Consider the following 13,610-nt stretch of genomic DNA (forward strand, 5'->3'; position numbering starts at 1 on the left):
TTTGAAGCAAAAAGCCCTCGGTTGTTCCATGCTGGATGCACAGGGATGTTTTCCAAAGTGTGCATCCTGAACTGTAGAGGGGTTAGAACTTAATACAATATTTTTGTGATACTTTAGATTGTCATTTAATGTGGATTTTAAGGCTACAGTCCTGTGCACTTTGGGGCACAGCCAGTGCCAAGGGGAGGGGGACAAGGGAGAACACCCTGTCTGGGTTATGCTGTGGCTCCATGCTGAGCCCCTCCTGCCTGGCAGACCCCCAAATCCAGCCACATCTAGACCCTCTGTGCCCACTGGGCACGGCCCTGACCTGGCTGTTCCCGTTCCAGCCGAGTACCAGATCCTGTGTGGGAACCAAGCCCCTGGATTTATCATCGACATCCACACGGGGAAGCCCATTGGTGAGTAAATAATGCCTTCCCACACCTTCCCACACCTCCCCTGCCCGGAGGGTATCGGTGCAGGGCTGCTGGTGGGTTGTGCTGGGCACAGCCACAGTCAGGGACCCCAGAGCCATCCCAGAATTCCAGTTTTCCCGCCGGGATGCTCAGGGGGTGTGATGTGTGTGTGTGTTTGTGTGTGCAGACATCGACGAGTGCAGCGAGATCCCGGCCATCTGCACCAACGGCGTCTGCATCAACCAGATTGGGAGCTTCAGGTGTGAGTGTCCCATCGGCTTCAGCTACAACAACATCCTGCTCATCTGTGAAGGTAACACGGGGAGGGTGGGGGGCACCCAAGGGTGGGGGTTCCGCCACCTCCCCACCCCACGGGGCAGCAGGGTGAGGGCTGTCAGACAGAGTCTGCCTGTTCCCACATTCTGGGATTTTTGGGGGGGTCCTGTGCAGGGCCAGGGGTTGCTCTTTGTGATCCTTGTGGTCCCTTCTGACTCAGGATATTCCATGATTTTATAAATCCCACCCTTCTTGAAATCTTCATTTTCCGCCTCAGCCGCCAGATCAAAAAATGCTGATTTACATTCATGTTCTTGATTTTCCCCTTTGTCCTGTGTTTTAGATGGTTTGTTTTTAGCAAAAGTTTGCAAACACCAGTGTTTCAAACTAAAATTCCCGTTATTTTTTAATCACAAAGCAGTAGGAAATGGTTGAAAATCGACCCAACTTGGAGCAAAGCAAGGGTTAAAACTCAGCTGACTGCACTGAACCCCTCCAGCCCTCCCAGGAGTTTCCAGTAGTGTTGGAAACGCTGAAACTACCCTGATAACTTTTCTAATTAATTGGTTTCATTAATCATAAGCAGCGTAATTGCTTTGGTGGGAAAAGCACTGAAACGTGAAGTTTTCCTTAAACCAACCTTGATACACTTCAGTGACCAAAGCCTGGGGAAGGGAAATACTGCTGAGAACTGGACACCAGGAATGCAGAATTTATGGACCAGGAATAAAGAAGAAACCAATAAAAGATAATTCAGCATTTGCACTGAGACTCTGTCTGGGGAAAAAAGAGAATAAAAAAGGCTGCAAATGTGGGCACGAGAAGCCAGAAATCAATAAGCAGTACAGAGATAGAATGCTAATTAATGGAGGGAATTGTGTAATTGATAGGCAAATTAATGAAGAGGATTTATAGCAAATTAACACTGATTTCATTGCTAAGAATGAAGAGAATTTATAGCAAATTAACACTGATTTCATTGCTAAGAACGAAGAGAATTTATAGCAAATTAACACTGATTTCATTGCTAAGAATGAAGAGAATTTATAGCAAATTAACACTGATTTCATTGCTAAGAATGAAGAGAATTTATAGCAAATTAACACTGATTTCATTGCAAAGAATGAAGAGAATTTATAGCAAATTAACACTGATTTCATTGCAAAGAATGAAGGGAATTTATAGGGAATTCACACTGATTTCCTTGCTGACAATGGATAAACAGAAGTTTGGGAAGCAGGGGGGTCTCTGTGTGGAGCCACCCCCTGTGCTCCCTAAACCTGAAGCAGCTCCCCCTTTCTCATGCTGAAAACAGTGGGAGAATTTGATTTATCCTGATGGGTACCCCCTCCCACGGTGTTCCCCCGGCGTTTTGGGTGGCAATCCCCGGTGCCAGGCGTGATTCCCTCCCTCTCCTGGCACAGACATCGACGAGTGCAGCAGTGGGGAGAACCTGTGCCAGCGCAACGCCGACTGCATCAACATCCCGGGCAGCTACAGGTGCGAGTGCTCCACAGGATACAAGCTGTCACCCAGTGGAGCCTGCGTGGGTAAGAGGGCACCCCTGTGCCACCTATTCCACACCACACCCACCCCTCTGCCCACGCCCCTGCCCCGGGGGCTGGGCTGGCACAGCACGTGGAGCTGCAGGATGTGCCGAGGTGGAAGGGATCGAGTTCGGCTCCTGGCCCTGCCCTGGGATCATCCCCATGTGCCTGAGGGGATCATCCAAACGCTCCTTGGGGCTGTGCCCACTGCCCTGGGCAGCCTGTTCCAGCACCCAGCCACCCTCTTTTTCTAATATCCAACGTTTTTCTGATCTCCAACCCAACCCTGCCAGTGCTGCTCTGTTGTCACTCCCAGGGACTCTGACCTGGCTGTGCTGTGACTGTGGCATATCTGGGTTTCCTGGTGCAATTCCCAAGGATTGTGGGCTCCTGAGGGTTGAGAAAAGGCCACTGTGAAGTGCAACCCGGGCCACACTTTCCACTTACGTGTAATTTTGGTTCTGTTGAGTGCATAAATCTTGTGGGTTTATGTGCAGGGCCAGGAGCTGGACTCAACAATCCTGGTGGGTCCCTTCCAACTGGGCACATTCTGCCATTGTGCTCCTGTTCCCTGTGGAGCCACCTCTCAGAAATGGGAGGCAGGGCTCACCCTTTTGGCTCACCAGTGCCCACTTGGCTTCGTTTCAGGTCGCAACGAGTGCCAGGAGATCCCCAACGTGTGCAGCCACGGGGACTGCGTGGACACCGAGGGCAGCTACGTCTGCATCTGCCACAACGGCTTCAAGGCCACGGGGGAGCAGACCATGTGCATGGGTCAGTGTGGGGCCAGAGTGCATGTGCATGGTCAGTGTGGGGCCAGAGTCCATGTGCATGGGTCAGCTGGGGCCACAGACTGCTCCTGACTCAGTTTGGTGCCACGCGCCGTGTGGGAATCAGACATGAGGAAGGACGGCAGCTCTCTCTGACGCTTTGCTGAGCGGTGCCAAGCACTGCCAAGGGCTCCAGTGTCCCCTCAGGCTGCCCCTGGTGTTGTGCAGCCCCCTGGGCGCTGCCTGCATGCCCAGGAGCGTCGCCTCACTCGGCCCTGGTGACCTTGTCCCCGCAGACATCGACGAGTGCGACCGACAGCCCTGCGGAAACGGCACCTGCAAGAACACGGTTGGCTCCTACAACTGCCTCTGCTTCCCTGGCTTTGAGCTCACCCACAACAACGACTGCATGGGTGAGTTCCCTGGAATCCTGAGCCCAGGGATCGCTGGCCACCAGCGCAGAGTGTCCCCCGTGGGCACACAGGGTGGGGTGAGTGGCAGCGGCGGGTGGAGGGGGGGGGGGCGCCGTACGTGCCAGAGGCGCGGGGCTGGTGGGGGTGACACTCTCATGCTCTGCATCTCTTCCTGTTTTGCTTGTCCTCTCTCCCTCCCACAGACATTGATGAGTGTTCATCCCTGGTGGGGCAGGTGTGTCGCAACGGCCAGTGCATCAACAGCGTCGGCTCCTTCCAGTGCCTGTGCCAGGAGGGGTACGACCGGACCCCCGACGGGAAGAACTGTGTGGGTGAGTGTCTGGTGGGAGATGTGGGCCCCAGGACGGGCCCATCGCAGCCAGCTGAGCTGAACCGCTCACAAATCCTCTGCCACAAGTCCCAAGTCCTCTGGAAGCAAAGCCTGGTCACCTGAGTGCCCAGCGAGTCCCTCTCTGCTTTCATCTCCCTGCCAGCAAGGCAGGGAACAGTCAAGCCTGTGCCTTTCCATGTGCAGTGAGGAGAAACGCTCTGTCCACGCCCCTAAAACCTGCAGGGTTGTACCAGGGGACCATCCTGGGAAATGCCTTCCTTGCTTCTCTCGTGCCTTTTGGGCACAGCAGGTCCGCTGAGGTGGGCACAGACCCCGTCACCCGGTGTTTCTCTTCCTCCTCAGACATCAACGAGTGTGTGAGCCTGCCTGGCACCTGCTCCCCGGGCACCTGCCAGAACCTGGAGGGCTCCTTCCGCTGCATCTGCCCCCCGGGCTACGAGGTGCAGAACGACAACTGCATCGGTAACGTTGGTTCTCTGTCCCCTCCACCACCTCGGACTGTCCCCACAGCAGCCCTGCTCTTCCTGGGTGGGCTGGGGCATCAGCAGGATGGGGCAGAGAAGGCTGGGGAGGTTTCCTGTGCCCGTTTTCATTGTGCTGTTTTCTCTGAGGGAGGGTTGAAGGTTGGGGACGTGGTGATGAGGCATCAGAGCTGCCAGACATCCCCTTCACCTCGTTTCTGTGAGGAGAGGAGTGACCTTTGGGTGCTCTGTGTGTCCCTGCTCCTCCCAGATATCAACGAGTGCGAAGAGGAGCCCAACATCTGCCTCTTTGGGACGTGCACCAACACCCCCGGCAGCTTCCAGTGCGTGTGTCCCCCGGGCTTCGTGCTGTCCGACAACGGCCGCCGCTGCTTCGGTGAGTGCAGCTGCTCCTGGTGGGTTAGGGAGGGAGCAGAACCTCCTGGGCCTCTGCATGACCTTGGAATTGTCCCCACAGACACTCGCCAGAGCTTCTGCTTCACCCGCTTCGACAACGGGAAGTGCTCCGTCCCCAAGGCCTTCAACACCACCAAGGCTCGGTGCTGCTGCAGCAAGATGCCAGGGGAGGGCTGGGGAGATCCCTGCGAGCTGTGCCCGCAGGAGGGCAATGGTAGGAATGCTGGGAATGTGGGGGGAAAAGCCAGGAAAGGGTGAGGTGTCCAGCAAAGTGGGTTTGTCCGTCCGGGGAGAACTGGCTGGGGGAGCCCGGGCTGGGCTGCAGAATTCCCTGGGGCTCCTCCAGCAGCCAGCTGGGTTATTTCTGCTTTGGATCTGCTCCTGGTGCTCTCCAGGGCTTTGGGCAAGGGTTTGGGGTTTCCTCAGGGCCTCCACAGCTCTCTCTGCAACTCCCTGAAAGGAGGTGGTGGCCAAGTGGGGCTTGGGATGTTCTCCTGGATAACAAGTGACAGGGCAAGAAGAAACAACCTCAAGCTGTGCCAGGGTTGAATATCAGGAAAAGTTTCTTCACTGAAAGGGTGGCCAAGCACTGGAAGAGGCTGCCCAGGGTCTCTTCCATCCCTGGAAGTGTTCAAAACACACAGTGGATGTGGCACCTGGTTTAGTGGTTAACACAGTAGTGTTGGGTTAATGGCTGGACTCGGTGACATTAGAGGGCTTTCCAACCTTCATGATTCCATGACTCCATGATTCCAGACCCGAGGCAGGCACAGATTTTTTCCAGTCAGGTGGGATTTTGTGAGTTCTCAAGCTTCCTCTAGAAGCAAGAGTGGGATCCCTTGTGATTACTTTCCTGCTTCCTTCCAGTTGCCTTCCAGGAGCTGTGTCCGTACGGCCACGGAGCCATCCCAGGCCCAGGTGACACCCGAGAAGGTGAGGTTGGGTTTGGGGAGGACAAGAAATGTGGGGTTAGGGGGCTTGGTGCCTAAAAACAACCAGACTTGGGCTACTGGAGAGGAGGGTTGGATCCCAGAGGCAGGGAAGGGGTGGAAGAAATAGGACTGGGGGCTCTCCCAAGCTCAGCTGCTCACCAGAGGTTCAACCCCCAGCTCTGGTGAGGGAGAATCTGAGCTCCAGGGATCACCTGGAGTGTCTTGTGTGAGTCCTGAAGGGGGTGTTGGTGGCTGGGTGAGATTTCATCCCCCTGTTTTCCCCTGCAGATGTCAATGAGTGCTCGGAGAACCTGGGGGTCTGCATCAACGGGGCCTGCATCAACACCGACGGCTCCTTCCGCTGCGAGTGCCCCTTCGGATACAACCTGGACTACACGGGGGTCAACTGCGTGGGTGAGGGTCTGCCTGGGGCTGTGGGGGGAGCCAGGGGCTGCCTGGGAGAGGCTCTGTGTGGTGGGTGGGTGTCTGTGAAGGTCTGTGTTGTGGATGAGTGTCTGGGTGATGGGTGGGGTGTGAGGGGTGGGTGGGAGCCCTGTTCCCTCCTTCCATGCCCTCTGTGTCAGAGGAGGATGGTCTGTCCCTGCTCAGGCTGCAGGGACAGGCCAGCCCTCACCCTTCCCACCCCACTGACCCCCCCTGCCGTGTCCTGTGTCCCCAGACACCGACGAGTGCTCCATCGGCAATCCCTGCGGGAACGGCACCTGCACCAACGTGGTGGGAGGCTTCGAGTGCGCCTGTGACGAGGGCTTCGAGCCGGGGCCCATGATGACGTGTGAAGGTAACGCTGCTGTGGGGCTGCCCCTTCATTCCCAGCGCCACTTGGGCTGTGGGGTGGACCCCTCTGGGTGCCTTTCCACGGCAGGAAGCGTTGGTGGAACGAAGTTCTCACGAGCTGAACGCACAGGGGAGGGTGGGTCTGTCCTGGAGAGGCCCAGCCCTGTCCCCAACAGCACCAAGGCAAGGTCTCTCCTCTCTCCTCCTGGCAGACATCAACGAGTGTTCCCTGAACCCCCTGCTCTGTGCCTTCCGCTGCATCAACACCTTCGGCTCCTACGAGTGCACCTGCCCCTCTGGATACGCCCTGAGGGAGGACAGGAGGATGTGCAGAGGTAGCAGCCCCTCCTGCATCCATCAGGAATTTCCCAAACCCTCCCCAGCTCCTTCACTCGGCCACGTGCCCACTGCCACCCACCCTGCTCTGGCTGTCACAAAGGAACCCTTTGCTCACAGGGTGGGCAGGCCCTGGCACAGGTTTGCCCAGAGCAGCTGTGCCTGCCCCAGCCTGGGGAAGTGTCCAAGGGCAGGTTGGAGCAACCTGGGCTAGTGGAAGGTGTCCCTGCCCATGGCAGGGGGTGGCACTGGATGAGCCTCCAAGTCCCTTCCAACCCAAACCATGTCATGATTCTGTGATTTTATCAACTGTGCCCCAGCCAGCCTGGGCTAAGGCCACAGGGGTTGCTGGAGCAGTGGGCACTCTGGTGCCCCCCAGGGCTGGCAGGGGCAGCTCTGATGGGGTCTCTCTTGCAGATCTGGATGAGTGTGCAGAGGGGCTGCACGACTGCGAGTCCCGGGGGATGCTGTGCAAGAACCTCATCGGCACCTTCATGTGCATCTGCCCCCCGGGGATGCAGCGCAGGCCCGATGGAGAGGGCTGCACAGGTACCACAGCAGGCTGGCAGGGACTCCCAGGGGCATGGAGGTAGCTCCCTGCCAGGCACTGCCCCTGGAAGTTTGTGTTCCATCCTTCTGGCAAACAGCTCCTCCCTGGGGTTTCCCGTGGGTCAGAGCCTCCTGTGTGTGACACACAAACCTCTGTTCACCCCTGGCCCACCTGGATCAGAGTCCAGCACGGGGTGGGAGCCTTTCCTTTGGGTCTCTCCATGTCTGTCCCGAGCTGCTTTGCAGTGATCAGCTTTGGGAAGGGGCAGCACTGGGCAAGCCCAGCCCTGCTCAGCCTCGGGCACAGCAGGAACACGGAGCCAGCCCAGCTCCACTGCCAGCCCAGCAGCTTGGCCAGTGCAGGTGGAGCATGTGCAGGCCAGGGAAGCCGAATTTCAGCCACCCTTGCTTTTTGGGGAAGGTCCAGGGCAGGTGGGTGTGTTTCCCAGCTGATGTGGGAATGGTCCTCGAGGGCTCTGGGAGGACATTTCAGACTGAGTGGCAGCACAGGGACTGGTGGAAAGCTGAAACTGGTTCTTTGCCAATTCTTCGTGGGTTTCTCTTTCTTTCTTTCTCTCTCTCTCTCCCTCCTTCCTTCCTTCCTCCCCTCCCAGATGAGAACGAGTGTCGGACCAAGCCCGGGATCTGCCCCAACGGCCGCTGCGTCAACACCGCGGGGAGTTATCGCTGTGACTGCAACGAGGGCTTCGAAGTCAGCCCCTCTGGCACCGAGTGCATCGGTAATGCCCAAATCCTGCCAGGCCTGGAGCACCAGGTGGTGCTTCCCAGGGGCTCAGGGGGTCTAAGAGACCTGTTAGAAGGACTCGTGGCAAGGGTACAGAGGGACACGGCAGGGGGGAGTGGATTCGCGCTGACAGAGGGCGGGGTTGGGTGGGATATTGGGAAGGAATTCCTCCCTGGGCAGGGTTAGGTGGGATATTGGGAAGGAATTCCTCCCTGGGCAGGGTTAGGTGGGATATTGGGAAGGAATTCTTCCCTGGGAGGGTGGGCAGGCCCTGGCACAGGTTGCCCAGAGAAGCTATGGCTGCTCCATCCCTAGAAGTGTCCAAGGCCAGGTTGGAGTAACCTGGGACAGTGGAAGGTGTCCCTACCCAAACCAGGACTGGAATTCTATGACCTTCAAGGTGCCATCCAACCCAAACCAGAGATGGAACTCTGTGACCTCCCAGCTCCTTCCAACCCAAACCATTCTGTGACTCTTTTGATTCTGAGCAGAAGGGTTTTGGGGTATCACCTTTATCTGAACCACCCACCCTCATGCCAGCACTGGCACAGGCTGCTCCATCATCCCTGACCTCACATCCCCCCTTTCCTCCACCCAGACACCCGCCAGGGGTTCTGCTTCACCGAGGTGCTGCAAACCATGTGCCAGATGTCCTCCACCAACCGCAACCTGGTCACCAAATCCGAGTGCTGCTGCAACAGCGGGCGCAGTTGGGGCCCCCAGTGCGAGCTCTGCCCCCTGCCTGGCACTGCCCAGTACAAGAAGATGTGTCCCCACGGCCCAGGATACTCCACTGATGGCAGAGGTGAGCTGGGGATGTGGGTGCAAGGCAGGACAGGGCCTGGAGCAGCCACGAAGCCTCTGCGAGGTTCTCTGGGCGGGTTCTCAGCTCTGGGGGGGCTCAGAGCTGCCCTGGCACGGGGCTGGCAGCGGGGACAGAGGCAGCCTTGGCGCTGACAGCTCCTTCCCTCCCTCCCCCAGACATTGATGAGTGCAAGGTCCTGCCCAACCTGTGCAAGAACGGGCAGTGCATCAACAGCATCGGCTCCTTCCGCTGCCACTGCAGGCTGGGCTACACGGCCGACATCACGGGCACGGCCTGCGTGGGTGAGTTGGGAGAGGAATTCCCTGTCTCTGGACAGCCCTTGGCTGCCATCCCTGCTTTTCAGCAGGCAGAGAGAGGGTCTTGTAGCCCCCACCTGGGAGCTGCCCTGCCCTCTGGCTGTGCAGCCCTGCGTATCCGTAGCGGGGCTCTGGACACCTCGCCCTGTTTTGTGGCTCTCTGCACCTCAAAGTCATCTCTGCATGTTGTTTGACTCTTTAAAAATGAGGTTCCTGGGGCTTGTCTGACCCCAGGAGTTGCAGGGATGGGGATCTGCAGGTGAAATCTGGAAGCAGCCAAACCTGCCTTTGGTGCTGCCAGAAGCTGAGCTCCAAGGTGGGAATGCAGGTGTTGATATAAAGAGGCACCCCTGGAATCACAGAGGGTCTCCTACATTTGTTGTGCTGCCTCAAACTGAGGTGCTCCTCCAGAATCTGTGTCTTCCTGGAGGGTGAAAACAGGCCATTTACCTGGGAGTGCCAGAATCCACAGGGATTTCTGACCACAAAACCTGGGATCTCCGTGTGTCCAGGAGCTCCTGGGCAGCCTGAGCGCTCCAAGGGGTGGTCCTGTCTCTGTGGCTGCTGATGTGTCTTGTCTCCCGAGGGCAGATCTGGACGAGTGCAACCAGTCCCCCAAGCCCTGCAACTTCATCTGCAAGAACACCGAGGGCAGCTACCAGTGCTCCTGCCCCCGAGGGTACATCCTGCAGGAGGATGGCAAGATCTGCAAAGGTATCCAGCCAGGAGAAGGAGCAGAGCCCCTGCCTCACCTCTGGCACCTGGGGGGGAACGTGGCAGAACAGTTCAGGTCCTTCTGTTCAGCCACAGGACAAGGCTGTGACAGGCTGGGAGGAGGCTGGGCTGAGGATCTGGGAGACTCTGGGACCTGTGGATCGCAGGGGAGGCAGGGAAAAGCCTCTGCACCTTCCAGGTGTCCCCAGTGAGGTGGGGAGAGGCTGGTTCTTCTCGCAGAAGAACGCTGGGTGTTGTTCCTGAGGTTGGTCCTGGAGTGCCCAGGTGTATCCAGGGGTGTCACAGGCCGAGAACACCTCAGGGAGATAAAATGAGACTACTTTTCCTTGTTGCTTTAGACTTGGATGAGTGTTCCACCAAGCAGCACAACTGCCAGTTCCTCTGCGTGAACATCATCGGGGGGTTCAACTGCAAGTGCCCCCCCGGCTTCACTCAGCACCACTCGTCCTGCATCGGTGAGTAGAGCCACTCCCTGCTCCCCTGGGCAGCACCAGGACATTCCTGTGGGCACAACATCCCCCAGGGCTCAGTTTGAAGCCCAGGAGGGAGACTTTGCAGCCCCCAAACCGTGGGTGTTTTGCAGACAACAACGAGTGCACGGCTCAGCCCTCGCTGTGCGGAGCCAAAGGGCAGTGCCTGAACACCCCGGGCAGCTACAACTGCGAGTGCCAGAAAGGATTCTCCCTGGACAGCTCTGGGGTCAACTGTGAAGGTGGGTCTGGGTCTCCAGGGCTTTGGCAGAGTTGTGTGCCCTGGGGAGGAGTTCCTGGTGCATCCCAGGCTCTGAGGAGCTCAGTCCAGTGAGGTCAAGGAGGGTTTGGACAACGCTTCAAGGGACATGGTGGGATTGTTGGGGTGTCTGTGCAGGGCTAAGAGTTGGACTGGATGATCCCTGTGGGTCCCTTCCAGCTCAGGATATTCCAGGATTCTATCAGAAGGGCCTGTGGGGCACCAGAAGCCCCCGTGGGAAGCCCCTGGTGCAAAGGAGAGGTCGGTGCCTGACCTGGCTGGGCCAACACTGGCCCTTGGAGGCAGAAATGAAGGTCTCAGTGGTGCAGCCACAGCCAAGGCTGGGACAGGAATGGTCCTGTGTCCCACCAGGAGACATCTCATGCTGGCCATGGGAGTGCCAAGCAGATCAGAACTGGTAACAGGCCAGGCCAGACCTCAAAAACCACCCAGGGGTGTCTGTGGGCCTTGGGGCTGAGGATGCCCCTCACCTGCAGCTGCAGACACATAACTGGGCACAGGAACCACCCCCACACCAGCACCCTCAAGGGTGCCAGGCTGGTCCCACCAGCCAGGGGGGGAGTTGTCCCAGCTGCCCCTGTGTTGCTTCGCTGCAGATGTGGACGAGTGTGACGGGAACCACCGGTGCCAGCACGGCTGCCAGAACGTGCTGGGGGGGTATCGCTGTGGCTGCCCCCAGGGCTACGTGCAGCACTACCAGTGGAACCAGTGTGTGGGTGAGTGGGGAGGGTGTCCTGTGCCTGTTGGGGGTGTCCCTTACCTGTGGGGTGTGTCCTGTGCCTGTGGGGTACATCCCACACCTGTGGGACATACCCTGTACGTGTGGGTGTATCCCATAGCTGTGGGGTGTGTCCTGTACCTGTGGGTGTATCCCATACCTGTGGGATGCAGGATGAAGGACAGCTGACCCCCTGAGTCCCTCTCCACCCCCTCAGCCCCTCCTGACGCTGGGTTTGGGTTCATCCCCACTGTCCCACTGATGTTCCTGCCCCAGAGACAGACCGGGATGGACCCCCCTGCCCCGCCCCTGCTTCTCCCAGGAACAGGGAATGTCAGGAAGCTGCTCTGCAGAGCCCCGAGCTGCCACCAGCAGCAGGATACCCCCCCTCCCAGCAGTCCCTCGGGCTCTCCTTTGGGCTCCAGCTGGGAATTCAGGGCTGGATTCCCACCTGGTGCCCATCCCTGAGCATGTGCCGCCCCTGCAGACGAGAACGAGTGTTCCAGCCCCACGGCCTGCGGCTCTGCCTCCTGCTACAACACCCTGGGCAGCTTCAAGTGCGTTTGTCCCTCGGGGTTCGACTTCGACCAGGCCTTCGGGGGCTGCCAGGACGTGGACGAGTGCTCGGCCGGGGGCAGCCCCTGCAGCTACGGCTGCTCCAACACGGACGGGGGGTACCTGTGCGGCTGTCCCGGGGGCTACTTCCGAGCGGGACAAGGGTAAGGGAGCAACCGGTCCTGCGGGATTTTGTCCCATCGAAGGAGACCCCACCCCCGGGGAAGCCCCACCCGCCCTTTATGAAGTGTTAACGAGCCGGGCATTGCTTTGTTCCGGCGGGAATCATCCCAGCCGCGTGTCCCTTTTCACCCATTTATGCATTTTAGCAAACGCAGAAAGTAGCACTGGTTGGTTCCGAGTTACACAGCTCTCCTCGTTAATTAGTGTTCTATCCTTAATTGGCTAATTTGATCCGCGTGCTTTGGTTCTCTTATCGCTGCTCCTCAGACAGAGAGCCTCCAGCCCTCGGGCTGTAATGCCTTTGTTCCTCTCCTCTGTGTCTTCTGCTTGCTCCAAGATGTCTTTGGAGGGCCATAAATTTGAGATCTCAGCTGTCCAATCCTCAGCTCCCTCACACTTTGTTTATCAGAGCCAGCCCAGAGAAACTCAAAGCTTGGGTGAGGGGTGGGTTTAAAGATCAAACCAAAGAGCCTGTGAAGAGAACTCCAGCCACCTGTTACCCTGAGTTAAAAGTTTAGGGAAGTTGGGTCATCTCCCAATGTGCATCTCCTCCTCCATTCCCTGATCCAAGGGTTTAGTACAGCTACCAGTGCTGCAGGAGGTGCTCTGTAGATCCACCCAGTCCAGGATGGAGATGGATTAATTAAACCCTCTTGTTTAGGCGTGTTCTGATCTCTCTGTCCATGCCGTGTCCCACACCCACTCGTGTCTGTGGGACAGCTCTGAGGGCCGTGGTGACGCTCCTGTTTGAGTCACGGCTCTGAGCTGGGTCTCTCTGCTCTTCTGCCACCAGACACTGTATTTCTGGCTTGGGTTTTGGGAAAGGGCCCTACCTGCCAGCCCCCCAGGAGGAGGATGAGGACAACCTGCTGTCCCCTGAGACCTGCTACGAGTGCAAGATCAACGGCTACCCCAAGAGGGGCCGGCAGCGCCGCAGCCTCAACGGCACCGAGAAGCACCAGGTGGGACATCCAAGGCATCCTGGCTGGGATGGGGGGCAAGGCAAGAGCTGGGTCACTTGGGGGTGGTGGGACCATTCCTGCCTCAGTCCAGCCAGAGCAGCTCACCCCACACCTGCCCTGGGTGTTTGGGGACATCTCTGAGTCCACAAGTCCTGCGGGAATTGAGGGTCTCTGGAGGCTGGGACGTCCTGAGGTGACACAGCCGTGTGTGGTTTGGCCACAGATGTCTGGGGACACGTGAAGCCAAGAGATAAAGCACGTGTTTTCCATCCCTGGAAGTGTCCAAGGCCGGGTTGGATGGGGCTTGGAGCATCCTGGGATAGTGGGAGGTGTCCCTGCCCATGGCAGGGGGGTGGGATGAGATGAGCTTTGAGGTCCCTTCCAACCCAAACCCAAACTCTGTGTTTCTGAGTGAGGGGAGGTGATGGGGGAGCAGTTCCCACAGGGTCACAGAGGGCTCTCAGCACTCGCTGTCTGACTCCAGACTGGGCCTGTCACTGTAAACACAGGTTAACTTTCTCATCAGGAAGTTCTGGCTTCTGTCCAAGGCTCCCCCAAGAATTTTACAGGACTGGGAGGTCATTTTAGGCCTTG

General features: G+C 57.9%; 1 protein-coding gene across 1 annotated transcript in view; it reads left to right on the forward strand.

Annotated features, from left to right (window-relative positions):
* The window catches only part of LOC126643067 (fibrillin-2-like), a 79,185-nt gene that overhangs the window by 64,858 nt on the left and 717 nt on the right, over nucleotides 1–13,610 (forward strand). The window contains 23 exon segments of the mRNA XM_050321202.1: nucleotides 330–401; nucleotides 586–711; nucleotides 2,099–2,224; nucleotides 2,870–2,995; nucleotides 3,288–3,404; nucleotides 3,608–3,736; nucleotides 4,099–4,218; nucleotides 4,489–4,614; nucleotides 4,696–4,848; nucleotides 5,502–5,567; nucleotides 5,855–5,980; nucleotides 6,246–6,365; nucleotides 6,574–6,696; nucleotides 7,115–7,246; nucleotides 7,861–7,986; nucleotides 8,590–8,796; nucleotides 8,973–9,098; nucleotides 9,705–9,827; nucleotides 10,187–10,303; nucleotides 10,432–10,560; nucleotides 11,195–11,314; nucleotides 11,804–12,035; nucleotides 12,848–12,999. Of these exon segments, the coding sequence (XP_050177159.1) occupies nucleotides 330–401; nucleotides 586–711; nucleotides 2,099–2,224; nucleotides 2,870–2,995; nucleotides 3,288–3,404; nucleotides 3,608–3,736; nucleotides 4,099–4,218; nucleotides 4,489–4,614; nucleotides 4,696–4,848; nucleotides 5,502–5,567; nucleotides 5,855–5,980; nucleotides 6,246–6,365; nucleotides 6,574–6,696; nucleotides 7,115–7,246; nucleotides 7,861–7,986; nucleotides 8,590–8,796; nucleotides 8,973–9,098; nucleotides 9,705–9,827; nucleotides 10,187–10,303; nucleotides 10,432–10,560; nucleotides 11,195–11,314; nucleotides 11,804–12,035; nucleotides 12,848–12,999 (2,994 nt within the window).

The sequence above is a fragment of the Myiozetetes cayanensis genome, unplaced genomic scaffold, assembly GCF_022539395.1.
Source record: "Myiozetetes cayanensis isolate MyiCay16 unplaced genomic scaffold, myiCay2020 scf26, whole genome shotgun sequence".
NCBI lineage: Eukaryota > Metazoa > Chordata > Aves > Passeriformes > Tyrannidae > Myiozetetes > Myiozetetes cayanensis.